The 26,987-nt window shown below is 57.8% G+C and overlaps 1 protein-coding gene and 1 long non-coding RNA gene across 5 annotated transcripts; one reads left to right on the top strand and one right to left on the bottom strand.

The window, feature by feature from the left end:
* Positions 1-745: 745 nt before the first annotated feature.
* CTSH (cathepsin H) lies at positions 746-15,674 on the bottom strand. Of its 2 annotated transcripts, XM_027570873.1 has the most exons (12): positions 15,519-15,667; positions 11,452-11,483; positions 10,698-10,803; positions 9,763-9,833; positions 9,069-9,173; positions 6,617-6,703; positions 6,111-6,166; positions 4,930-5,011; positions 3,772-3,840; positions 2,730-2,836; positions 1,792-1,917; positions 746-1,126 (listed from the first exon to the last, which is right to left on the bottom strand). In XM_027570873.1, the coding sequence occupies exons 1-12, from the start codon at positions 15,607-15,609 to the stop codon at positions 1,051-1,053; spliced, it is 1,008 nt and encodes a 335-aa protein (XP_027426674.1). In that variant the 5' UTR covers positions 15,610-15,667; the 3' UTR covers positions 746-1,050. The 2 variants fall into 2 exon arrangements, with proteins under 2 accessions (XP_027426674.1, XP_027426675.1); XM_027570874.2 differs by lacking the exons at positions 746-1,126; positions 1,792-1,917; positions 2,730-2,836; positions 3,772-3,840 and adding an exon at positions 3,858-4,284 and having other exon boundaries at positions 15,519-15,674.
* Positions 11,503-26,987, top strand: LOC113909566. 3 transcript variants are annotated; one of them, XR_003515768.2, is made up of 7 exons: positions 11,503-11,672; positions 13,805-14,813; positions 18,547-18,973; positions 19,088-19,149; positions 20,456-20,674; positions 23,594-23,639; positions 26,444-26,987. It is a non-coding gene; the product is annotated as an uncharacterized LOC113909566 (long non-coding RNA). The 3 variants fall into 3 exon arrangements; XR_003515769.2 differs by lacking the exons at positions 23,594-23,639; positions 26,444-26,987 and adding an exon at positions 22,123-22,735; XR_003515767.2 differs by lacking the exons at positions 23,594-23,639; positions 26,444-26,987 and having other exon boundaries at positions 20,456-22,735.

Below are 26,987 nucleotides of genomic sequence, written 5' to 3'. Positions count from 1 at the left end.
CCCCCCGCTCAGCAGGGAGCCCGACGCGGGACTCGATCCCGGGACTCCAGGATCATGACCTGAGCCGAAGGCCGTCGCTCAACCGACTGAGCCACCCAGGCGCCCCAGTTATTTTCTAAATGAACCTTATCAAAAACTACATTTTTTTTTTCTCAAATGTTCTCAAGCCTTTAGCTGTCCAGGTGGCCCAAATGACACAAGAGCCTTCACCTTAAGGGAACCGTGAACCGCAGGACGAAGAGCAGAGCCGCAGCTCAGCCCGTGGACCCTGCTCCCGGAGCCCAGATGCCACAGGACGTGGCAGCAATCCTGCGGCCACCTTCTGAACGGAGAACCCTGAGTTCTCAAGAGGGAAGGGATGGCGTGCAGTCGGCAGGAGCATCAGGCATGTTCAGGGGAGGGGTTGGTGAGGATGGGGTGGGCAGTCCTGGCAGGAGGGCCGGTGTGTGGGGACGGAGGCCAGGCTTCCAGGCTGATGACCGGGTCTGAATCCTGACTCTGACAAGCCTGCCCATGTTTCCTCCTCCCCGACCCATGGGGCACAACCCGCCAAGGTCTCGACTTGAGCCTGCTCCTCCTCCTGGGCATCTCGCGGGGTGGACAGTGACCCCTGGGCCCACACCATCCTCCCAGCCAGGCAGCCCCTGGATGCCCCCCTGCCCCCCAGGGGACGGGAGCCTGCAGGATGGACCAGGCCTGTGTCCGTCCCGGGAGGGCCCTGCACACACACAGGCCTGGCCCGGGGAGGAGCTCACCACATGTTTATTGGGTAAAGATCACAGAAAAGACAGTCGGGGTGCTGTGGGAAATAAAGAGTATTCTCGAGTCAGTTAAAGGCATGTTTAAGGCACACAGCTGGTGGCCTCCTTCACCTCGGAAAACACGGGTAGGCCTGTTGCTCCGGGGCGGGCGGGGAGGACTCTTCTTCCTCATTTTCTCACGGCCTCCAGGCCCGGCACGGGGCCGCGGGCCCCCCTTCCTGCAGAGCAGGCCTTCCACCACTGGCCCGCTCTGCCCTTGCTCGCCGGCGGGCCGCCGGGGCACCCCCACTCACACCAGGGGGATGGGGTAGGAGGCGCAGGCTGCCAGGCCGCACATGTTCTTCCCACGCTCGATGAGGAAGTACCTGGGTGGACAGAGCAAGCTGGGGCCTGGCTGGGGCCTCCTCACCACTGCCCTTTCCGGAAAGTTCTGCCACTCCCCAAGATCTGACTCCAGGGGTGAGGGCCTGGCTTACCGCCAGGAAACCGCTGACCTGACTCTGGACAACTTCCCCTTCCGTCCCTCTGGCTGCCGTACTGTGTCCACTCTTGCTGTCCTCACAATTTACCGGGGCTCCTCAGCCCCCACGAGGCCCTCACTCAGTGATGGACTCGTCACAGGCCCCCCGAGGACCCGGGGTCTGACGGCAGACACGACACAGCCCCTGCGGGGTGTGCACCTGCGGCCCCCGGTTCCCTGGGAGAGGCTGTGAAGCGTCAGCGGTAAGCTTGCAGCCTGGATTTCTCCCGACCCGCCCTCCCGGCCGCCGGCTGGGTCCCGCCCCCAGATCCTACTGGGACAACGTCCCGACACAGAATCATTGGGATGTGGGGCCCAGGACAGGAGAGGGTTGCACGGGGGCCCCTCGGGTGTGGGGTTCAGCCTTGGGCTCCTCCCCCGGGCCTGCACTGGGGCCCGGCTGACGAGCCCTGGCTGAGACGCCATGTACCTGAGGGAGAGGAGACCCCCTAGGCCCCCCGACCTGAGCAGTGACGCCCCTCCCTGCACACGGGACCGGATGATGCTTACCCGTTCATCCCCCAGTAGGGACCCCAAGAGTTCTTCACGATCCAGTAGGGTATCCCGTTCTGTTCTCCGTACCCAACAGCCAGGACCGCGTGGTTGACTTTATCCGGAGTTTTATGACAAGAAGTGCTGGAAATGGAAAATGAAGGTCTGAACACACAGGAAGGAAGAATGCATTGGGACGGCTCAGCCCCGTCCGACGAGGGTCCTCTGAGGCTCCGAAGCAGCGTTTCCCAGCGCGGGGAATCCGCTCTGCTCCCTTGGTGCAAGACCCCGTCCTCGGGAAGCTGCTGCGTCTGGCAGGGAGCCGACCCAAGGAGGGGGTCAGCCCAGTAGGGGTGGGGGGCCCTGGGAAGGCCCCTCAGTGTGGCTGCGGTGGGCAGTGGGCCCAGATCCCCAGGGTCCCCCAGCCCAGCTGACCCCGAACCCTGGGGGGCGGGGGACACTGGCGCCGCTGAGGCTGGTGCGCCCAGGGAGCGCTCCAGGAGGTGGATCCTGGCCGCGTAAGGGACAGACTGGTGGGGGCTGCACAAGGCCACACGGGTGAGCGTGCATGTCTGGGCGGCAGGGTCTCGGGCAGCACGGGGACGGGGAGGACACGTGCTGGATCTGAGGTCTCCGCGGCCACGGCTCGAGAGGGCAGGACGGCCCTGGGACTCGGGCCTGCTCAAGATGCAGGGCAGGCGGGTGTCTGGGGGCAAGGGTGAGGAGAGCCTGTTCCAGAACAGCTCGGTGGGGAAGCCCCCCTTCCCGGATCCTGAGAGCAGCTCCTTCGTCCTCCCTCTCGGAACTGGGTTTTCGGAACTGGAGGCCGCTGCTGCCCTCGGACTGGGTCTGCCCTCCCCGACGGCCGCAGGGTCAACGCGGGGTGTGTGGAGGGCCAGCCCTGCCTGCCATGGGGACACCGCCCGGCCCCTGTCCCTGCGGGGACCCCGGCTCACCTGGAGTAGACACCTTTGCTGTACATCATGAAGTCGCTGGTGACCTCGAAGGCGAAGCTCACAGGGTTGTACAGGGCCACGGCTTCTACCATGGCCTCCTCGTCATTCTGTGGACACACACTCTGTCGCCCCTCTGCCCCCCTTCCCAAATACAGCCCTTTGCCCCGAGGCAGGGATGGGCGCCCGGGGTGGTGCGGGTGTCCGGAAGGAAGGAAGGGAAGGCTGTGTGGAACAGCCACCGAGGGGCAGGCTGCCCCCTCCTCACAGCAGATGCTGGGGCTGTGTGGAACGGCCGGGCTCCTCTGGGTCTCTTATTTGGCTTATGGGTCCCTCCTCCGAAACCCTGGCTCCCCCGTGGGCTCCCCCACTTGGCTGGTCTGGTCTGTGGGCCCTGTCTTCCCAGGGACACCCCACCGTACAGTAGGGGCTGTGGGTGCAGGCGGACCGGCTCACTGGGTCCCTTACGGCCATTCGCGGCGGTCCCCCTCCAGTCCCCCTGGGACTCCCCCTGCCCTGCCCCGGCACCCCTGCCCCCACAAAGCCAGCAAAGTCGACCACTCTGTCCCTCTGCCTGCGTCCTGGATGGAAGCCAGCCTCCAGGAGTGCGGCCGCGCCACGCCGACAGCCCCGCCCCGCGGGAGACACAAACTCCACACGTGGGGGTTGTCTGCTGCCGCAGTGTAACCTGGCGCATCCCGACCCGATGAATTTGCATTCAATCTCTCACACGCTGACGTCGCTCGTGCGGTCATGCCCTCCCCCGCGGGAAGGGGATTACTGCTTGCATTTTACAAAGGAGAAAACAGACCAGACTGGAGCCCGGCCCAGACCCAGGTCAGAGCCTGAGTGCCTGATGCTCGTCCCACAACCCGACCCCCCCTCCTGCAGACACCGAGACTGGGGCGCCACGATCATCAAGGCTTTCTAGTCTCAGGGATATGCCACCAGGACGGCTGCTGCGCCCACTGCCCAGCCGACCGTGGTGGACGCTGGCCTCCTGGCGAGAACACCCTGCCCATCGGAGAGAAGGGTCGCTACTCACGATGGTGATGTTGGCCACATCCTTCACGAAAGCGATGGCCTTGCTGGGCTGGAACTTGCAGTCACCGTCCTGTTCAGGGCAGCAGAGGGTGTGGAGCTCGACTCAGGGGGGCCTGGCCCCAGGCTGAGACTTCAGGCCTCCCCTGTGCCACCTGCTGGCGTCTGTGCAGCCGAAGCTCCGAGCGCAGGGGCCGGGCGATGGGGGTCACTCAAGTCGGGGGTCAGAGGCATCCCTGTCCTCCAGGAGCTCACAGGGGCGACCCGGCCCAGCGCTGGCTCCCACGGAGGTGGGCTCGCGGAGCCTGGGGGACCTGGCGAGGACTGCAGGTGGGCAGGAGCCTGCCTGGCGGGGGCGGGGAGCGCCAGTCCCGGTGCGCACAGGTTCGCGGACACAAGGCAGGCCCAGCAGCAGGTCACATGGGAAAGAGCGCGCTCTCCCGAGACAGGGCAGAAGGTGGGGACGGCGAGAGGCACGGCGTGGTGTTTGGGAGCCAGCAAGCGGTTGGGCCGGAGCCTGAGGTTTACGAGGGGCCACACGAGGCAGGTGAGTGGTCAGAGCGAGGTCTGGGAGACCACCTGGCGGCCCCAGGACAGCTGGACGGAGACAGGGTCATGGACGGACCGCAGGAGCGGTGCGGGGTCTCTCATGGCTGGCAGGCAGAACTCAAGTGAGGGTCTGGAGTGGTCAGCCCGCCAGTGGCCAGCAGGTTTTGGGAGGACTGGTGTTAGTCATCAGTGAGGGCAAATGCTGGTGGAGCCACAGGTTTGGGGGGAAAGACAGGGCCGTGGACGGGCCGGGGTGAGGCGGCAGCAGGCCCGGGGCAGAGCGGGTGCAGGTGCTGGAGAGCGTGGTCAGCATGAGAGTGACCGCACGGCCGGTGCTGACGGGCGGGAAGGGCAGTGGAGGCCGGCGCCCCGGTGACTCGGCGGGCAGGGAGGACCCGGGAGGACGGGAACTGTGGGGGGTGGCGGGGGGCTGCCAGAGACCGGGCCGGAGGCCGCGGGTCTGGGGAGGGCGCTGGGCTCGGGCAAGCCGAGGAGGTGAAGGAATGAACTTGGTGAGTGTACATGATTCGGGTGGGAGGGGCCCTGCTGCAGCTCAAGGGGAAGACGGTGCTCCCCGAGGCTGAGGCGGACTGCGGGCCGCGACCGGGATTACCTGGCCCTTGTAGGGGTAGCTGTCTTCACCCATGATGCCCTTGTTGTAGCGGATGTACTCGAAGGCCTGGCTGGGGAGGCCCCTGCAAGAAGCACACGCAGAGATGCCCACCTGCACCAGCCCAGGTGGCGCCTGCAGAGCTGGAGGCCTTGACCAGGGCCACGGCCCGGCGGCAGAAAAGCTCTCTGGGGTCCGGGAGGGGCTCGCGGAGCCGCCCCACCTGCCTGGCCCCAGGACCGCGCTCGACAGACTCGGGAGAGACACCTGGAGTCCACAGACAGCTGCATGTGCATCAGGGACCCCGGGCCAGGCCCCTCGTCAGGACAGCGGAAGGGACCCGCCCGGCGCCAGGGATTGGCCACCACTGGGCCCCGACTGGCAGGCGCTCGACAAACTTGACTGCCGACCCCTCACACCCACCCTGTGGAGCCGACGCGGTCATTTCCTGGGGTTCAGAAAGGCTGAACAGCTTGCCCAGGATCCACGCACGGCCATCCAGCCACGGCTCCCGGCAACCCCGGCCCTCCCGCTCCCCCTCCCCGGCACCCCCTGACCCACGGCACACTGTTTCCAGTCTCACCAGCTAGAACTTCAGCCCCTCGCGCTGCACTGGCTGCTGTACCCCCAGGGCCCAGCCAGGTGCTCACAGAGCTAGAGCACACAGACTCCCTTGATACGTGGGGTCAGCTCCCCCCGAGCAGGTGGAGCCCACCTAGGCCACGGGGGGAAGGGGGCCGGGCTGGACGCATGCCAGTGCCAGGACAGCTACCCCGGACTCGAGACACACGAGCAGATAAATCCCCGGCGACCATTCTAGGAAGGGGCCAGGAAAGCAGGTCCAATAAAGACACAGCCTTCAGGCCCGAGCACGTCACCTCGTAGAGGGTCCCTCACAGCCGGCCAAGCTGGGCTGCTTGGAGCTCCCTCGGTGCGGGAAGGCCAGCCAGACCCATGTGGCGACCTGGCCGCTGGCCTCGGGGGCTAACGGAGCCACGTGCACGGGGGGGGAGAGGGCTGGGGGACACTGTGGAGGTAGGGCCCTGTTCTGGCCGAGGGACCCCAGGCATGTGAGGTGACCGTCCCGTTCGTGACAGTGTGTGGGGTGGGGCTGTGCTGGGCGGGACAGAGGCCATCGTGGGGAGGGAGGGGGGCTCCGGGCCCACGCGCAGTCAGGGCCGTACCCTTGGCAGCCGTGATTGTTGAAGTTCTGGGCGCAGTCCACTAGCTGCTGTTCTGCCTGCAAGAAGGCACGGGGTGCAGAGCAGGGCTGGACGCCGCCCAGGCCCGCTGCGGACCCTGCTCTGCCTCCCCTCGAGGCCCTCAACCGCCCTCGCCCCTCGCCCTGGGGTCAGCGGCTGGACACACAGGCCCTGGCCCTCTCTCGGGGAGGCCTGGGCAGCGCACAGCTCCTAGAGGCCTGCCCCCCCCAGCTCCGCTCTCCAAAAGCCTCGGGTGCCAAACAAGGACCAGCGGGACCCACCGGGAAGAGCCCTGGGCTGCCTCCTCAACAAGCCGCGTTTCTTTCTAGGAAAACGGGCGTCCGGTTTCGCAGGCCAAATGTCCATGAGGCTGGGGCGCCTGATGTCCAGGGAAACAGCACCCCCACCTGAAGCCCCCCTGGCCCCCCCGTCAGGCCTTGGGGCGAAGCTGTGACCTCGGGAGGTGACCCCCGCGGCAGACTGCTTACCAAAGACAGCAGCTTCCCACTTTTGATGGCGATGGCGGACTCCAGGGCCCCCGTGGTGGAGAAGGTCCAGCAGCTGCCGCAGCCGCCCTACAGAGGCCAGGGTTGGGGTCGGTCACGGAGACCCCAGGACGCAGGCCCGGGAGAAGCCCAGGCTCCCATCCATGCTGACCCTTGCGGGCCCTGTGTGGCTAGGGTCCTCCATGTCGCCACTGAGGTGACCAATCTCACCAGCCTCACCAGCGCCCGCCCAGTCCCGGCCCCTCGCAGACCAAGCCCACCGGCCATTCTGTGTGTTGTTGGCTTTCCCTCTGCGTCTGGATCTTATGCCGGCTCCTCTCCTCCCCAGGCTTTCTCAGAAGGACTCACTCAAGTCTTGTTTCCAGAACCTTCTCTGCCGCCGCCCCCCCAACCTCATTCCACCCACAGTCCTCCCGCTTAAACTAGCAACTCCTCAAGCCTGGCACCAGCCCCGACCTCCATCCGGGCCCAGACACCTGCCTCTGCTGGGCTCGCCCCACCTCCTGCCACAGTCACGGGCCAGGCTCTGGACGCGAGGGTCGGGCGCCGGAGCCCGCCTGCCTGCCTGCCCGGTTCCAGTCCCGGCTCTGCCACGTGCCCACTGTGAGAGCCAGGGGGTCACTTCCCACCGCTCAACCTCCGCTCCACCATCTGGAAAACGGGGCCTCGTGCCTGACTCCCAGGGCCGTCAGAGGTGCAGATGTGGTCCTGCTGGCTCATCTGTCTCTTCGCCGGACGGTTCTGCCTCCCGAATCCCTCTCACCACCCACGCCCTTCCCTGCCCTCAGGTCAGTCCTCTCGGCTTGCTGGCCTCCCTCCTGGTCTCTGTCCCACATCCTTCCGTCAGTACAGGGACAACCCTGTGTGAGCGTCTCTGGCCGGTCCAGGCTTGGGCCTGGCCCGGCTGAAGGCGGCAGAGCAGGCCGAGCCGTGGGCGCTGGCCTGGGAGCGGAGACCTGCTCTGGAGTTGCCTGTGTCCCCCGTCTACCTGGCCGCCGGGCCAGCCCCTCGCCCTTGTTTGCTCCTCTGTGAAGTGGGAAGCCCTCGAGGGGTGGCCGAGCTAACGTTAGATCCTGCTGCTGCGTCTACATCACACAGTGGCCACGGCGAGATGCCACGAGCCTACGGGTGACCACCTCCGTCCAGCCCCCACAGCCAGGCGGCCCAGTCTGCCTGACGGACGTCTCTGCCTACCTGCCCAACAGTGAGCATGTTCAGGCTTCCACACTGAAAACCCGCTGCTTTAAACTGTCATGGGATTCTTGGGGCGCTTGGCCGGCTCGGTCGACTAGGTGGCCGACTCATGGTTTCAGCTCAGGTCATGATCTCAGGGTCGTGACATCGGGCCCTGCACTCAGCAGGAATCTGCTTGGGATTCTCTCTCTCTCAAATAAATAAAATCTTTTTTTTTTTAAGATTTTATTTATTTGACAGAGAGACACAGCGAGAGAGGGAACACAAGCAGGGGGAGTGGGCAGAGGGAGAAGCAGGCTTCCCGCCGAGCAGGGAGCCCCATGCGGGGCTCGATCCCAGGACCCCGGGATCATGACCTGAGCCGAAGGCAGACGCTTAACGACGGAGCCACCCAGGGGCCCCAACTGTCCTGGGATTCTTAGATGGTCTAAAAACTGCGTCTGGGTGGTAGGGGAGAGCGCGGCTTTGTTCTGCCCCTGGTGCTGGGAGGGGAGTCACTCTGGCTCCTGGGTGCTGGGGTAAGCGTCCAGATCTCTCGCAGGCTCCGGGAACCCCGACCCTGGGAGGAGAGGATGCCGTGCCCCCCCACCGGCTTGAAGGACAAGGAGAACATGTTTCTCAGGGAGACTTTCAGTGGGAAGGCCAGTGTCTCCAGGAGGGTAACCTTCCCCCCATTTTCTGGAGGTAAGAGGGTGACATCCTTCTGGAGGGAGGAACACAGTGGGCAGAGGAGACAGCAGGGGGCGGGCTCAGACCCTCCGGCACAGAGCCAGCCGCCCGGTCCGCAGCCCCGTGGGTGCAGAACGCGGGACACACGCTGTTCCCCGCAGCCAGAGTGCGTCCGGAGCCTGGCATCGCTGCCCGCTGAGCTCCCGCCACCACCCGGAGGGAAAGCGGCTGGGCCGGGCCCTGCAGAGCGGGGGCCCCGCTGTCCCATCTCTCAGGGCATAGGGAATATGACGTTTCGGGCGACTCTGAGGCCTGGGCCAGTGGCAACTCCGGGCAGGGGTGCAGGTGAACTGCAGTCCAATAAAGAGGGACTGTCTCTTCCTCCAGAGCAGCCCACGGACCTCATAACCTCCCAGCCTTTCAGAGGAACGCGGCTGGAGGGAGGACGAGGAAAAGCAGAGCTGGGGATACACCTGCCACAGTTCAGGGCTCCTTCTGAGTTTCTCTTCCTGGTGTACTGTCTGCGAATGAGGCTATTTTACGGACCAAGGATGGGGGTGGCGGCCCATACCTGATTTTTCACCGGTGACACAAACTTCCCTTTTTTCCTCCAGTCCACAAAGGGCGGGTAGGGACCAGTCCCTCGAAGGTAGTTACCTTTGGTGGCTGAGCAATTCTGGAAGGACCAAATACAATTCTTTCAGGAGAACAAAAAACCTTTTTGATAGAAAAGTGTGCAATTAAAACAGAATCACCAAGAGAGCATGAGAAAGACCATCTCTGTAAGAACCGTCCTGCCCCCACTTGCTGGTCCAAATGCTGGATGACCTGTCCCCCTGGGAGCACCGGGGGCGGGGGGCGGCGAGGACCAGGGAGCCAGATTTAACCAATAAAAACACAGTTCCCATAGTTCAATTTTAACTTCACATAAACGAGGAGTAACTATAGCGTAAGTATGTCCTGCCCGGTATTCATGATGGATTTACCCTGAAAGGCTAGGTGTTATTTACCTGAAATTCAGTTTTATTTCTGAAATTGTTTTAACTGCGCATCTGTGTTTCCTCTGGCAGCCCTAAGTTCGGGGCCCACGTGGCTGAGGCCAGGGGCGTGGACTGAGGAACTGCTGGGGGCCGCCTGACTCCCCAGGAACCTGCGGCCCCCCGAAGCTGGGTGGGGAGCAGTCTGGCTGGGAGCCGAGCTGGACTCTGAACTTATTCCAAAGGTCTGAGTGGGAAGTCAGATTGGTCACAAGGAACGACACCTACCTGAGGCTCCGACCAAAGATACTTGCGTTTTATTTCAGCAAAGCTCATGTCCGAAAACTGGTTCAGCCCCACTGAAAAAGAGAAGGAAAAACAAAAAAACCCAAAGAAAAAAGAGACGCTCAATAAGACAGTCATATAAAGAAACAGAAGAAAACCAAGAAACCCCAAGTTAACCTGGGTCCTATTTCTAGCTGCAGCAACTGGCTTCTTTTTACGTTTTAAATGTAATTTAACGGAATATACCAAGGTCAACGTTCTCTGGGCTTCAGAGCTACCCACGTCTGGGCTGCACGGCGGGGTTGTGGGTGCAGGTAGCGTGTGGTGGGGCCCGGGCACCCAGCGTGTAGACCCCCCCCGGAGAGTCCGGTGGGCGTCCCAGCGAGGAGCATCGACACCTGCCCAGGTGCATTCCTACCTGCACCCCCTCCGGTCCCCACATTGTCCCGGGGCGGGGAGGGTTCGCATCTCCCCATGACAGCCGGGTAGAACGTGAGACGCTTGTCGGCCCCCCCACGGTCCCACAGAGCGCTGGGCACAAATGAGATTCAGGCACCACTTCCCCCCATCTATGCCTGTTGCCCACATTCACAACGCGGCTGAGGCTGCGTGTGTGTCCGAGGGCAGAGCCCGTTTCTGCCACCCAGCCGTCCAAGGGCAGGGCTCGGCGTCCGGGACAGACGCGGGGCTGGCAGGAACAGGTGGGGCTTGTACAGGGTCTCCCGTAAACTCTGCGACCACCCAGCCAGCCACCGGCCCCGAGCTTCACGGAATCTCCGAGAATAACAGCAGAGCCAGAACCTGAGGTCAGCTCAGTACGGCTTCGGGCCCTGCGCTCTGACCATCCCTCCACCCTAAGTCCCCGGTGGGCCTTCAGTCATCACTGGTTTCTGAGACGCGGCCGCGAGGAGCCTGGAGGAAGGGCAAGCCCACGGTACTTTTAAATGTGTGGTTCCCAGCGTTGTGGGCATTTATCTTCCTCCAGTTGCCGACAAACGTCTGCAGCCTGTGGTGGTATTCCTCTGAGCTGTATTTCTTTTGGTGCTAAAACAAAACACATCAGCGGTAAGTCACGGAAGCAAGATGCAGCTCACCAGAAGGAGACAGTCTGTTTTCTAAGAGGAGGGACGGAGGTCTTCCTTCCAGCACAGTTCTGGAGCCAAAGCCGCGTTAGGAGGCAGGACACTGTTGCGGGTCTCAGCTGTGAAAGTCAGGAGGTTACAAAGCACACGCCGGGCCTCCAGGGACCCGAGGCCAGCCCAAAGCCTTGCAGCTGCCCGAAATCAGCCAGCATCCCACAGGCCCTGGTGAAGAGACACGCCAAGTGCAGGCCCTCCACGGACGCCACGGCGGGGGCTGGCTCCCGTCTCTGGCAAAAATCACCCTTTTGCAAAAGCATGTGCAGTAGAGTTCTCCAATTAATTTTGCGGCCAACACGCAATGTCCCTGAACACAAAATACGGACGCGGGTCCCAAGGCTGGAAGGCCGCCAGCCACCTTCACCGCTGGGGACAACTCTCTGGAAGGCGTGGACCTAACTGGATCTTTCCCACTTTGGCCAATTCCCAGTCCCGAGAGACCCAGGGGTGTGGGCTGGGAAGAGCCTTTCCCACTGCCTCCAATCTGGCACAGTCGGGTCAGGTAACAGGCAACAGAGGAATGAAAAGCTTCAGGGAGAAGCTGAGCACTGACCTGCACCATCCATGACTTGAAGTGAACTTTCTCTGTAAAAAGAAAAAAAAAGAAAGAAAGAAATGAGGCCGGGGCGCCTGGCCAGGAAGTGGAACCTTTGGCCAAGCAGGGCACTTGGGAGCCGATTTGCATTTCAGGAAACTAGGTGACACTGAAGGCACCAAAAATGGCGTGCAGAATGCAGAAGTCCGGCTCGTCCCGCAGGGGTGGCGGCAACTAAGGTAACTCCCGACAGTCGGGACAGGGGATGTCCCCAGGGCGGGCGTCTGCACCTGCTTCTGCTCATACAACGGCGCGTGGATTGTGGGAATTCAAAGAAACGTGATTTAATGACTTGTGTACTTTACTGTATGATATATTTCAACACGCAGTTAGTTAAAAAACCTATACCCCGAGGGTCAGCATATTTTTTCTTCAAGGGACAGCTAACAAGTACCTTGGACTTTGCCGTGTCCGGTGCCCTCTGCCCCAGCCGACTTGGGGCACAGAAGCAGGCTGGCCTGCTATTTGTGGAAGGACCCCCCCGGTCACCTGCCCTTGTGTGTGTCTGAATTACCTAAAATTTCATCCTAAATTTAAACAACCACAAAGAATGTATTCCAGCTTATTGGAAATACTGTCATGTTAATTTTTAAAAAAATTTTAAGTAGGCTCCACGCCCACCATGGGGCTTGAACTCACGATCCTGAGATTAGTAAGAGTCACACGTTCTACGGAGTGAGCCAGTCAGGCGCCCCCTAAATATTGTCATTTTAAAATAAGACTGCCACATCCTTCTTTTAAAGCTAGCTGAGGGAATCCGCGTACCATCTGATTTGATGCCCGCCGTCAGTAAGACGCACATAAGGAAGCGTATGTTTACACTGGATGCCCTAGCATCCTTTGATGCAGCCACAAGGACAAAAAGCATACACTGAAATTACTTTTGCTTCCCGTGACTCACACATCTCTGAACATTGTATGAATTTAGTCTGAATTGAATACTCCTCATCAACACCCCAACTGATTAAAATATTTCAAATATATTATACATTATGAAAAGTAATTGTCAAACATAAAAAGTAAACTTGTATCAGAAATGCATCACTTGGGGCGCCTGGGGGGCTCTGTCGGTTAAGGGTCTGACTCTCGGTTTTGGCTCAGGTCCTGATCTCAGGGTCGTGGGATCAAGGTCCACGTCAGACTCTCCGCTCAGCGTGGAGTCAGCTTGGGAGTCTCTCTCCCTCTGCCTCTGCCCGCCCTCCCCTCCATGCTCTCCCTCTAAAATAAATAAATAAATCTTTTAAAAAAGAAAAAAGAAGGGGCGCCTGGGTGGCTCAGTCGTTAAGCGTCTGCCTTCAGCTCAGGTCATGGTCCACTCCCCCTGCTTGTGTTCCCTCTCTCGCTGTGTCTCTCTCTGTCAAATAAATAAATAAAATCTTTAAAAAAAAAAGAGAGAAAAGAAATGCATCTCTTAATGAGATCAACAGGACTTTACTAACTAAAACCCCCTCATGGACTTATAAATTCATGGGTGAATATTTCCTTTTTATTTTTTTTAAGGGGTCAGCATTAATTCTGGTCTTTGTTTTTTTTTTTTTTTTTTAGATTTTATTTATTTGAGAGAGAGAGAGCACAAGTGAGCATGCATGTACGAGCGGGGTGGTGGGGAGAGGAGAGGCAGAGGGAGAAGCAGGCTTCCTGCGGAGCAAGGAGCCTGACGCGGGGCTCGATCCCAGGACCCTGGGACCATGACCTGAGCTGAAGGCAGACGCTCAGCTGACTGAACCACCCAGATGCCCCTGGTCTTTGTTTTTTAATAGGTCAAAAGACTCAGAAATCCTGCTAAATAAGCAAATCCCTAATTACTTATTGCTTCCGGGAAAAGAAGGCAATTTTTTTTTTTTTTTTTTAAGATTTTATTTATTCGTTTGACAGAGAGAGACACAGTGAGAGAGGGAACACAAGCAGGGGGAGTGGGGGAGGGAGAAGCAGGCTTCCCGCGGAGCAGGGAGCCCAGGACCCTGGGATCATGACCTGAGCCACCCAGGCGCCCAAGAAGGCAATTTTTAGAGCAAGGTTTCTCCATTCCTACGCCTCAATCACATGACGCTCTAAGACCCCATCAGCTGATACCTCGGTGAGGTCCTCTCTTCTTCAATTTCAGTTTCCTTGAAGAACCAACAACAGTTTTGAAGAAGATTTGTTACCGTCTGTCTCTTGCTGCTCCTGATGTGTTTAGAACCACAAATTCAGATTCAGGAGGAATGAGAGGCACAGATTGGTTTTGGCAAAGAGGATGTTTGTAAAGGGGCTGGACACGGATCCCCTCTCCGTGCCCACAGTCACTTGGAATTTCTTTGTGTTTCTCCAGGGACTCCTCCCACTCCCCAGGCTGGAGATCATGCTGCTCAGCATTCTGATTTCCCTTTGTGGGGCACACATCTATCCTAGGAACCAAGCTACAGCCATTTTCCCTGGGGAAGAAATGCCCGTTTCCCCAGGACAATCCTGCGAAGACTGTAGGATCCCCAATGCTGGTTACAGGGCCCTGCTGCAGTGGGATGGCTTCAGAGGAAGACAGACCTCAACCCAGCAGGATTTCAGGCAGGACAGAGTTCAGGACAACCCACTGGCCTTCACCTCTGGGATATTTCAAAAGCGACATGCAGGCATGACAAGCCCAGGCTATTTCTCATTCACAGGAGGTCAGTGGAAGAAAAAGCTAGAGATGCTCTTGGGCTGGGCCAGAAGGATCTGTTGCTGAGCCCACGGCCCCAACCTCAGACAGACCCATTTCAAATCCACTGTGACTTCTGGGAGAAGTACATTTATGTATGCCCTGTCTGGGGGACTGGGGTGGGCAGCCCGGAGAACAGGGGTCAGAAAATGATGGCAAACTCAAAAATGTTTTTTTTTTTTTTATACTTTCAAAAGATTGAAAAAAATATATTAACATTTTGTAAGACGAAGCATCTGCATTCAAATTTCAGTGTGCATAAATAAAAGTTTACGGGAACACGGTGAGGTTCATTCATTTGCATACTCTGGCTGTTCTCAAGGGCCAGTTAAGGAGTTGCTGCACACAGGGTGTGACCCACGATATTTACCATCTGGCCCTTGACCGAAGAAGCTTACGGAGCCCTGCTCTGGAGCTGGGATGGACTCGGCGCCAACACAGGCGGGGTGAAGCAAAGCCCCGGGGCACTAGGCCTTTCTTAGGTGGGGGATGGCCCGAAGCTGCCCTGCTCCCGGCCCCCAGGTCTGCGAGACTGGGGGCCCTTCTTGTACAAATGAGCAGAGAAGAGTGAGCAGATTCTGAGCCTCAGGGACCTTCATCCTGTCTCCAGGCTGTTCTCCGACAACCCTTCTCTGTGCCCAGGGTGAGTAGGGCAGGGGGTCTTGTGAGCTCAGAGCCTGCGGGTGGTGGGCTGAGGGTGGGCCGCAGCAGGGAAGCAGGAAGACCCACAGGGAAGGGCCTCCAGCCTGGGGAGGTGCCTAGACCCCCAGCAGGGCAAGGGCTGCAAGAACAGCGCAGCTGGACCCGGCACAGCGCACGTGGCTACAGGGGACTCCTGGTGTCCGACACCTTGGGAGAGACACCCTCGGGTTTCAGGGCTTAGAACAGACGTCGCTGTGGCCACAGTCCAGCCAACCCATTTTACAGAAAGACTCTCAAGGCGCCCATGGGGATCCCCGGGAAGTTACCAGAAAGGCTGGAAAGCCCCTGCTCACACTGGCAGGGGGCATCGAAGTCCTCTATGCCCCCAGGCTGGGCGTGGACGCACGGGGGCTGCGGGCTTCTCTGGCATTCCAAGCCCTTCAGCAGCCTGCGCCAGGGAAACCCTGGACCCCCAGCCCACCGCTCCTCTGGTCACGCAAGACGCCCTCTGAGACCTCCCCCTCCTCCCGGCCCCTCCCATAACGCAGTTCACCCCTCCCGGGTCCCCACGCGCAGAGGCCCTGGTCCCGGGGCCGCGGAAAGGCCCTGTCCCGCTGCCCCCAGCCAGGTGCCCCCCACCGCGCAGTCCTCCGAGGACCCAGCCGGCCCTGCGAGGCCCTTTTCTCGCGGCGCCCCCTCCCCGTACCTAAGGAGCTCGCGTAGAGGTCGGTAGCTCCGCAGGCCGGGGGTCCCAGGAGCCCCGCGGCCGCGCACAGCAGCGGCAACACGACCCACATCGCGGCGGCTCGGCCCGCAGACTGGCTGCGGGCGCCCGGGAACGAGGCCGAGGCGGGGGCGGGGCCCCGGGGGCGAGACTCCCGGACTCCGGGGGCGGAGCTCCGGGGACAGCCCTGCGTGCCCGGCCCGCCGGGGAATCGGACGCACCTGCCCTCCGTCGCCCGCCCCACCGCCCCTTCCTGCTGCCGTGCCAGGAAGGGGCCCGCGGCGGGCGGGGGTGCTGCGGGGGCGGTCGCGGCCTGACCTCGCCCTCTCCCTGCCCGCCCGGAGCCCCGGAGCTCCCCCTCTCCCTGCCCGCTACCACCCCCACCCCCGAAACCCCCCGCCCCTGTCCGCCCCCAGGGGGCATATTCACCTACAGCCTCACCTAGCAGAGTGCATGTTGTTGACCCCCACCTTCACTCCCATTTTACAGATGGGGAAACTGAGGCTCCAGAGTGGCTGGTAACTGATGTGGGAAACAAGGGGGCTTCCTCTGGGAGCTCAGCTGCCTCACCAGACACTCTGCTAAGGGCAAAAGGCAATCTCAGCTTAACACTATCCCAACCCCACAGGATCCTGTGAGTCTAAACAGAGAGTTCCTTTGGAAACGTCCTTTTTCTCAACCCCCCCAGGATACATGTTAGCAATCATCCCCCAAGCATATGGCCCCCTGATACACATTTTTTTTTTTTAAGGTTCTTTTTATTTGAGAGAGAGAGAGCAGGGGGAGTGGGAGAGGGAGAAGCCGCCTCCCGTGGGGCAGGGAGCCCAATGCAGGGCTCCATCCCAGGACCCTGGGACCATGACCTGAGCCGAAGGCAGATGCTTAACCGACTGAGCCCCCCAGGAGCCCCATCTAAAGGGTCTCCTGACTAGAATTTCCCTTGACAGTAATAAATGACCTTTCTAACAATAGCTGGCCTCCTCAAGATCCTGGAAACCTTGCTTCCAAAATTCCTTAGAGACTTACACTGTCCCTAACCCCTCCCAACTCGAAAGTGTATAACAGGCCACTCCTCCTGACCCCAGTACAGCTCCTTCTGCCCAGGGTCGCTGTCCCCCGTGCTTTAATAAAACCACCTTTGCGCACCAAAGACGTCTCAAGAAGTCTTTCTCGGCTGTGGGCTCTGAACCCCAACATTTTCCTACATCCTTAACTTTCCTAGTCGGTGTGGAGAGGGAGTCTGAGCCCAGGTTTGATCTACTGCAGTCTGTCATTCTGCTTTTTTGCTGCCAGAGGCATTTTGGTGAGGTCAAAGCCCTTGGGGCTGGCCTGTCTCAGCCCTCCGCCCCTCCCCCCACACCCTCCCCCTCACCTCCCGCCCTTCCTCCAGCTGAGGTTTTCTCTCCCAAAGGGCTCAGCCCAGCCCTGCCTCTGAGGCCCCAGGGGAGCAGGTTCTTGAGTCTCTCTCCTGGGATCTGAATGGTGGGTAGGGCCCAGGAATGTGCACTTAAAGGGCCTCTGGGTGATCTCTGTACAGCATGCGCACGCGACACTGCCTCGGCTGGAGAACCAGCAGTCCAGACCATCTTTGCAGAGAGAGCAGATCTTTGTCAGTTTATGATTTTGCCCTTGTTTGGATGCCCCTCCGCGTGCACTTTGAGGCAAGGATCTCAGAGAATACCCTGCATTGTTATTTGCAGTTAAGTCACTGGCCTTGGGAGAAAGGGGTCCTCTCTCTGCAGGCGTTTTGTCCTTTGGGTGGGCAGGAAGCTCCTCACCTTCCTGCTCATCCCAGTTGCCTGGAGTGTGGCGGGACCAAGGGCCCTAATGATCTCAGACCCCAGGCTTGCCCTGTGCTGGGTCCCTGGTGACCGTCTTTCATTGATCATTCCAGAGGGTCTGAGCTGCAGTGTGAAGGCACTGGCTTGGTCAGTTAGAGACTAGTGTTTGGCTCTCGTCCTACTGCAGATCTATTGTGGGACCTAAGCAGGTGGTTCACACCATTGTAGTGACTCGCCCCAAACCTGGGCTCAGTCTTGTACTCTCCGTCCTTGGCTACCTGCACCCATTTTCATGGTGTTTGTCTGCATGTCTGGCTCCCACTGGGCCTCACCCATGTGAGGGCTTCTCCATAGTTCTGGTCATCTGTGCTTCCACAGAGGTGGGGTTGAAGACTGGCGCTGGCAACACAGCCCTGCTGGGCCGGGGTGGTGGGCAGAAGTCTGAAGGTTCTGTCCTGGGTTATTCAACCAGGCACAATCCGGGCACTGCCGTGAAGGGACTTTGCAGGTGAAATTAAGGTTTTGAGTCAGCTGACTTTAACTGGTGGTCCTGGATTATCTGAGGCCTCCAGTACAATCGCGTGGGCCCTTCAAAGCCAAAGAGGAAGGCGGAAGAGTCAGAGAGATGAGCCAGAAGGAGGGCCGAGAGCTTGAATCCCAAGAAGGGCTTTGCCCGCCATCACTGGCTTCGAAGGGGGGGCCAAGAACGTGGGCGGCCTCCAGAAACAGAACGGCCCCAGCCGACAGCTCTTGGGGAGGCAGGGACCTCAGTCCCACCAGCCAACAGTTCTGCCACCAACCTGAATTGGCTGGGGAGCGGACTCGTTCCTAGAACCTCCAGAAGGAAGACAGTGTGGCTGACGCCTTGAATTTGGCCGTGTGAGACCGAGGGCAGAGGAGCCCGCCAGATCCGCATGGACGTCTAACCTTCAGAGCGGTGGGATCGTGTATTTGTGTCGTTTGAAGTTGACAGTGACTGTTAGGCAGCAGTGGGCCACCAGCGCACCAGGTGAAATGCTCAGGTTAACTGGCGCCTCTGGAGACAGGTGGCGGGTGAGGAGGCTGGCCCGCGTTTGCACTTCTGGGGTCTGGGAGGCTAAGAGACGGGAGCAGCTTTTACCCTCCCCACTCAGGAGTCATTACCGCCTTCAGGGATGTGACAGACCCAGTGCCAACTGCTTTTTGTGAACAAACTTTCTTAATGCTCACTATTTATCCCCATTCTACAGACGAAATGACTGAAACACATAGGCAACTTGCCCAAGGCCACACAACCAAGTGACGGAGCTGGGGTTTGAACTGCTGGCCGACTGAATCCAGAATTCTCTTCAAAAGTAGGCATCGGCCCCGCGGGAGCAGGTGGATGACAGCGAACCCCAGGCCTTCCTACTTTCCTGACCGGCCGGGTCTGCACTCCCCTGAGGCACCAGCAGGGGCCAGGCATCCACCCAAACCACAGCTCCTGGATTCTGGGGTGACCACCTGCATGCCTCAAGCCTCCCACTTACTGTTCTTGGGACTGCAGCCTGCCTGCCCCACCTCTGTTTATCCCTTTTTTTTTAGGTCACATCTGTTGCTCATCCCCAGCTGTTACCTACAGGTTTAACTGGTTTTCCAGATCACCTGTCAGAGTCAACCTCTTAGGAGATAAACTGAGTGAGTCCTTGCCAGATAAATTTCTGCACCCTGGCTCTGGCATCTTGTAATAGTAGAAACTGCGTTAACAGTGTGATCTCATAGCTACCACTGACATGGATTGTGTTGTTCCAGGCTCATAACAACCCCGTGAAGCTTGTTGGAGTGTACATGTACCCACTTCCCAGGTAAAGAAGGTGAGGCATAGAGAAGTTTGGTAGGTGTACTGGTAGGTGGTGGAGCTTCACCCACACCCACATGCTGATTTTGTGCGGTAGGCAGACAGAGGTTTGGCTGAGTGATTGGGCAGATGACTGTAGAGGTGCATGTACGATGGTTGAGTGGATAGAAGGGGTCATTGCTTGCTGGCTGGCTGGCTGGTTGGAAGGGTGGATGGATGGATGGATGGAAGGATGGATGGATGGATGGAAGGATGGATGGAAGGATGGATGGAAGGATGGATGGATGGATGGATGGAAGGATGGATGGAAGGATGGATGGATGGATGGATGGATGGATGGATGGATGGATGGACGGAAGGATGGATGGATGGGTGGATGGATGGATGGGTGGATGGATGGATGGATGGATGATGGATGGATTGCTGGATGGAAGGAAGGGATGGATGGATAAATGGGTGGATGGATGGACGGATGGAAGGAAGGGGTGGATGGATAGATGGATGGAAGGAAGAATGGATGGATGGATGGAAGGATGCATGGATGGAAGGATGGATGGAAGGGGTGGATGGATGGATGGATGGATGGATGGATGGATGGATGGATGGATGGACGGATGGAAGAATGGATGGATGGATGGAAGGATGGATGGAAGGAAGGGGTGGATGGATAGATGGATGGAAGGATGGATGGATGGATGGATGGAAGGATGGATGGATGGAAGGAAGGGGTGAATGGATGGATGAAAGGATGGATGGAAGGATGCATGGATGGATGGATGGATGGATGGAAGGAAGGGTGGATGGATGGGTGGATGGAAGGGTGGATGGATGGATAGGTGGATAGATGGGTGGATGGATGGATGGGTGGATGGATGGATGGATGGATGGATGGGTGGATGGATGGATGGGTGGATGGATGGATGGGTGGGTGGGTGGATGGATGGATGGATGGATGGATGGATGGATGGATGGATGGGTGGATGGATGGATGGGTGGATGGATGGATGGGTGGATGGATGGATGGATGGATGGATGGATGGATGGGTGGATGGATGGGTGGATAGATGGATGGATGGGTGGGTGGATGGATGGATGGATGGATGGATGGATGGGTGGATGGGGAAGGAAGGGGTGGGTGGATAGATGGATGGAAGGAAGGATGGATGGAAGGAAGGGGTGGATGAAAGATGGACGGATAGATATAGAGGTGAGTGACAAAAGGGCCTGCCGAGTGGGAAAGGTAAGGAATAGAGGAGGGTGTAAGTCTGCATCAGGGAGGTTCATAGGAACTCAAACCTCTTGCTTATTCCATCGTCCACCAGGAGACACTCTGCTTAGTCATCTTGGTTACCACCTGGGCTGTGGACTAGAGAAGTCACCCTGGAAATGTCTTCTGACTGCAAGAGAAGTCATCATTTGTGCGCTGAGAAGACCGCAAGCACCCTTGGCTATGCCCTGGAGATGCTGCAGCCAGAAATGTGAAGGCTCGCAGCCAAGTCCAGAAGCTGCAGTTCGTCAAAGCCAGGACTGGGGCAAAGGCAGTAGGTTATGTCGTAGGAGGGAATGGTTAGATCCCATCATTGTTTTAGTTATTAGTGATATTTTGTTCATCACAGATTTTTGGCATTAATTTTTTTATTTTTAAAAATATTTCACTCAAATATAATTTATCTTGATTACTCTGTTCTTTTTTTTTTTTTTTTTGGCACTCCCTTCCATTTTGTACCCGAGGGATGTGTCTCACTTCGTCCACCCTAATCCCGGCCCTATGAGGGAGCAGCAGTTTCTGGACTTCTCTGCAACCTCCCACACTTCCCCTGCTCAGTTGGTTTTGCTCTTGCATCTAGGGGGACTCTCTTGGAGAGCTCGGGGGCTGGAGCCCAGAGCATGTCTGCCTCCAGTCATTTCTCCTACAGAGCCTCCTTCAATCTCTTGTTGTCCACAGATTCTCACTGTCTACACTCCTTTGCCTGTCACTTAAGACCTCCTATGATACATCCCTATTCTGCTTGTAGTGTCCACCACCACTGCAGTCCTCATCAGTCCACAAGTGAGCTCCTTGCCGGGCACAACCCCCAGCTCTCTCTCTGTTCTCCTGTCTTGTCCTCTCTCCTCTACAGAAACTTCCTCTTCCAGAATCCCCGAATTAATAATGTGCACCACACACTGTTATGCTTTCTCCCTTACTGTTTTGGAGAGCGTCTCGCAGAGCTGGTTGATTTTCAGCCAGCTTGTACCCGTTAGGCTGTTAGTCTGAGTGGTCAGGGGCCAGGCTATACTGGTGGTTAGGTATTTTGAAAGTCAGGTTTCCTGTACCTTGCCCTCCACAGCGGAGATACCAGGGTGCTGGGGCTCACGTCCAGGGCCTGGTATACAGCAAGCACAATGTAAATGCAGCAGCAACAGCCGCAGTAGCTGACATCATTCATTCTGAGTCCGATGGTGACAGGCTGGGGCATTAAAGGTGACATTTGAAGGGCCCTGGGTCCCGGATGAGGGAGGTTTGGAGGTGCTGGGCTCCCCTCCTGATGGGGTTGCAGTCAGCACGAGAGGAACAGGAACGGGTGTATGGGTTTGTGGTTGGGTTTGAGGCTCAGGGGAAACCGAGGGAGAGGAAGCAGCAGGTGGGACCGGCGGAGGACCCAGACCCAGAAGAGGATCCGCAGGTTGGCCGGGCCCCTGGCCGTGTGAGCAGCACATTGCCGCCCCCGTCCTGGCAACGAGAAATGGCCTTTCCTGTTTCTAGCATGAGTCACTTGGCCTGAGTGTGGGTCACAATTGCACAGTGAACATACACGCTTGCAGGTGCGAGGGGGCTCACGAGGGGCTGCCTGACGGATGGGACCCGGCGGGGCGAGATGGCCACGGTGCTTGGTGCGTCTGGGTGACCCCCGGCCAGATACCTCCCCCGCACCTGCCTGGTCCCCGGGGCCCTGCCAGCCATCATTCGGACCCTTCCTCATCTGACACCTGGCCTCTCCTCTCTCAGCCAGACCCCTTGTGTTCCTGACCCTGGGAGGCCCCGCTTGAGACACTCCGGCCGAGAAGCTCTCTGACTAGACTCCCTCTCTCTTGCTGCCGCGTCTTCCGGCTGCCGGGACATCTAGGCAGCTCACAACCCACCGGTCTGAAGTGTATACTCAGCGGCATATGCCACGAACTGATCTAAAGCGTTTCTGATCACAGCTGGAGTGCTTCTCAATGGATACTTGCATTCAGTTCTCTCTCTCCCTCTTTTATTTTTTAAGTAGACTCCACGCCCAACGTGGGGCTTGAACTCACGACCCCGAGATGAAGAGCCACTTGCTCTCCTGACCGAGCCAGCCAGGCACCCCATTTCGCTCTTATTTTTTTTTTTTTTGAGCTGAAATTCAAATAAAATGAAATGAAACGTTTAAAGTGTGTAGTTCAGGGCACTTAGCACGTTCACAGTGTTGTGCAACCACCACCTCCATCTGGTTTCAAAACTTTATCATCCCTTTAGAACAGCCCACGCACATGAAGTAACCACTGCTCATTTCCTCCACCCCAAACTCCCCTGCAGACACGAATCTGTTTTCTGTCTCTGGGGATTTGCCTGTTCCGGACATTTTATATAAAGGGAATCCTATACCAGGTGACATTTTGTGTGTGGCTTCTTAACATCATGTGTTTGAGGTTCCAAACTGTAGCACGTATCAGTATATTTTATTTTATTTTATTCTTTTGAGAGAGAGAGAGAGAATGAGGAAGGAGTGGGGAAGGGCAGAAGGAGAGGGAGAAGCAGACTCCCTGCTGAGCAGGGAGCCCGACGTGAGGCTCGATCTCATGACCCTGAGATCATGACCTAAGCTGAAACCCAGAGTCCCACGCTCTACCGCCTGAGCCCGCCAGGTGTCCCAATTTTCGTTTAAGGCTGAATAACAGCCCACTGTATGGACAGACCACATTTTGTGTATTCATTCCTCTGTTGGTGGACAAGGTTGTTTCCACCTTTTGGTTGTTGCAGATGCAGCTGCTGTGAACATTTGTGGGGAGACACCTGGCCAGGGCATCACTGGATCCCATGGGAACCGCATGTTTACCTCCCTGAGCACCTGCCAGACCCTTTCCCACAGAGACTGCATCTTGTCTCAGTGCCCCAGCAGCGAGTGTGGGTCTCCGTTTCTCTTGTGGAGACCCGTGATTTTCTGGGGGTTTTTGGGCTGTAATCATAGCCATCTGAGTGGGTGTGAAGCACTATCTCATTGTGGTTGTGATTTGCATTTCCTTCATGACTAATGTTGTTGAACATGTTCTCATGTGCTTGTTGGCTATTTGTCCATCTTCTTTGGAGAAATGTCTGTGTAGGTCCTTTGCTTATTTTTTAAAATTGATTTACTCGCTGTCTTTTTGTTGAGCTGCAAGAGTGTTTTATATATTCTGGATACTAAACTCTTACCAGATATGTGATTTGCGAAAATATTTCTCCCCTTCTGTAGGTTGTCCTTCAGCTTTCTCGATGACGTCCTTGGAGGCACAGAGTTGGTAATGTTGGTGGAGTCCGCTTTATCTGTTTTCCCTTCAGTCCCTTCTTTGCAGCCCCTCTTGGAAGCGGGCCTGACCCCGGAGCTGGTGGGTCGGGGGTGCTGGGAGCTGCAGGAGACGCCAGGCGTCCTGCCCGTGTGGGGTCTCGTGGGAGGGAGGTGACACAGGTCTGTGGCATGAGCCATCAGCCGGCCTGAGATGGGGCAGATGAAGTGCTGGGCTGGAGAAAATTAAGGAAGACTTCCTGGGGGGACAGTGCAGAAGGGTGGGGTTTGGGAAGGCAGGATGGTGCTCTGGGTGGGGGGACCTGCATCAGCGGGGGCAAGGCAGTGGGGGTGCTGGGGTGGGGGGCTGCAGATCAGCAGACCTGACATCAGAGCCCGCTCTGGCAGCCACCCAGCAGCCCCGGGCTGCCACGTGCCACGTGACAGCCTTAGCCCCTTCCCCGTGCGGGAGGATGATGGTGCCCACAGCACCCGGATTCCCAGATGGGTCACTGTGGCTGCTGTCACACATGATCACAACCTTAGGGGCTTAAAAACAACGCCAATGTGTCAGCTCACGTTCTGGAGGTCAGTGCTCAGGTGGGCACGCTGATTCCTCTGTTCAGGTCTCAGACGCCCGGAATTGGGGGTCCGTGGGCCTGGGCGGGTATGTATGTATGTATGATTTTATTCATTTTGAGAGAGACAGGGAGTGCACACGCAGGGGCAGAGGGAGAGAGAGAAGCAGGCTCCCTGCTCCCGACACGGGGCTCGATCCCAGGATCCTGGGATCATGATCTGAGCCGAAGGCAGATGCTCAACGGACTGAGCCACCCAGGCGCCCCAAGGGCCTGGGCTTTTATGTACAGGTTCTGGGGGGAGAATCCTTCCCAAACTCATCCCAACTTGGGCAGAGTTTCGTTCCTGCAGTTGCGGGACTGAGGGTTCTGGTTCCTTGCTGGCCGTGGGCCGGGGTCTCGCAGCATAAGGCCACCTGCGTCCCCCTCCACCCCCCGCCCCGTCTTCCAGCGGAAGTGGGGAGTCCTCCTCTGCGCCGTCTGTCTGCCTCCAGCTGGAGAAAGGGCTCTACTTTTAAGGGTATATGGGATTAGTTCGGGCCCGGTGATAATCAAGGCTAATCTTCCTAATTTAAAGCCTGTAACCTTGATTTCATCTGCAAAATCCCTTTTGCCAACATAATAGTCACAGGTTCTAGGGATTAGGGCATGGATGTCTCTGGAGGACCATCTGCCTGCCACAGGCCCAGGCGACACTGAAGAGAGTTAACCATGATAGATACCAGCCGATAGTGTGGTCTGGGTCTGGCTCGTGTGGGATTAGGGGGTGCTGAGGTCGTGCCGGGGGCTGGAGCGACATTTGCTTGGCGAGGCTTTGGTGTATTATTCTCCAGTCCGGTGCTTCTGACACAGATCACCTGGGGATACATGCACATCACCAGGGATGTTGTTAAAATGCGGATTCTGACTCAGGAGGCCTGGGGGAGGGCCTGAGATCCTGCGCTTATAACAGATTCCCAGGCAATGCTGATGTTGTTGGTTTAGGGATCACATTTTGAGTAGCAAAGATCTGGTTCATTCCTTCAACAAGCATTCCCTGTAGACCAGGCTCTGTGCTCCGCAGCGATGAGTGTTCTCCCCCCCTTGCAGTTTACAAGTTAGTGGGGAGGACAGGGACGTACAAACAATTGTGTGATGAAAGCAGAAAGGGTTTTCATAGTAATGATGTAGGAAAGAATGTTAGGGTTAGAAGCCGACGGCCAGGAAAGACATCTTGAGACGTCTTTGGTGCACAAAGGTGGTTTTATTAAAGCACGGGGATAGCGACCCGTGGGCAGAAGGTGCCGCACTGGGGTCTTGAGGGGTGGCCCATTATATACTTTCAAGTTGGGAAGGGGTTAGGGACAGTGTAAGTCTCTAAGAAATTTTGGAAGGAAGGTTTCCAGGACCTTGAGGAGGCCAGCTCCTGTTAGAAAAGGTCATTTACTGCTGTCTAGTGAAATCCTAGTCGGGAGACCCTTCAGACGCATATCAGCGGGCCATATGCTTGGGGGATGATTGCTAACGTATCTTGGAGGATTGAAATAAAGCTTCCAAAAGAATTTTTCTACATTAAAGTAGACTTACGGGATCCTGGGGGTCGGACTTGCCCTCAGCCAGGTGTCCACATCGAGGCAGCTGAGCTCCTGGAGGAAGGGCACTCTGCCTGTTTCAAGGACTTGTCAATGGGCTGGAGGGAGTAAGGGAATGTAATCATTTTCCTTCTGCCTTTGTTCCCACATCAGTCACACGAACACATGGTGTGCCTTTCCCACTCTTATTTCTCATGAGTGCGCTAGAGGGTTTCCCAAGGGCCACATCACGTGTGGCAGATTGAGTGCAGAAGCAGATACGGGAATGCCATGCTTTTGTTTCAGCCAAACGTGAAGGAGATTTGCAAAAATGTACAGTGATGCTATTTTCCCTCACTGAATTATTATTTTTTTAAATTCAGTGATTTATCATTAAAAAAAAATAGGCTATTTATGTCTGTTGAAAAACAGAAGTCATCCGAGCAAATTTGTAGATGTATGCTTTATTCGGTGACTCCTGGGTGGGGCAGCACGTCCCCAACTCACCAGCACGTTGGGGGCCTTGACAGGAGGGAGGGCCAGGAAGTCAGCGACAGGGAAGGAAGGGTTGTTTAGGGCCCGGCATCTTGTTTCCTGGATAAGGGACTGGCAGAGTGTTTATCCTGCAGATGCCCCCCGTCATGCTGGTCTGGAAGTTTCAGCCTGTTCAAAGGTGACCTTCTTGTCTACAGAGTAAACGGTGAGCCCACGGAAGAGGCCGGTGAGGAAACGCCCCCACTCTGCGTGGACGCGCGTTCTGTGACTTCTGGCACCACCGTCCGCTGAGCCACAGATTGCTGAGCTGGCCCTTGCTCCGTGCCCCCAGACACTCACCCCACAGGTGGTCTGTTTCCCCTCGAAGGAAGCCTGGTCATCCACATGCTGTCTGTCCCTGGTGCAGTTCGGCGACAGCTACCCCCCGCCCCCCGCCAGCCTGCACAGCCTGAATGTGGCACGGAGCTTCTGCTGACCAGCAGGTGCCCGATGGAGGGCCGGGCTCCGCTGCAGTCCAGCTCATGCCTCTTCCCTGACCCCTCGGGCTGGGGCAGCAAATCCCAGAACGCAGCTGGGGTGGTTTTCAGGGCGCAAAGCGATGGACAGAAGCAAGTGGGGTAGGGGCGCCTGGTGGCTCGGTCGTTAAGCGTCTGCCTTCGGCTCAGGTCATGGTCCCAGGGTCCTGGGATCGAGCCCCGAATCGAGCTCCCTGCTCAGTGGGAAGCCTGCTTCTCCCTCTCC

Source organism: Zalophus californianus, chromosome 6, assembly GCF_009762305.2.
Source record: "Zalophus californianus isolate mZalCal1 chromosome 6, mZalCal1.pri.v2, whole genome shotgun sequence".
NCBI lineage: Eukaryota > Metazoa > Chordata > Mammalia > Carnivora > Otariidae > Zalophus > Zalophus californianus.
The sequence above is the reverse complement of the archived record's forward strand: the minus strand, read 5'-3'. Positions and strand labels throughout refer to the sequence as shown.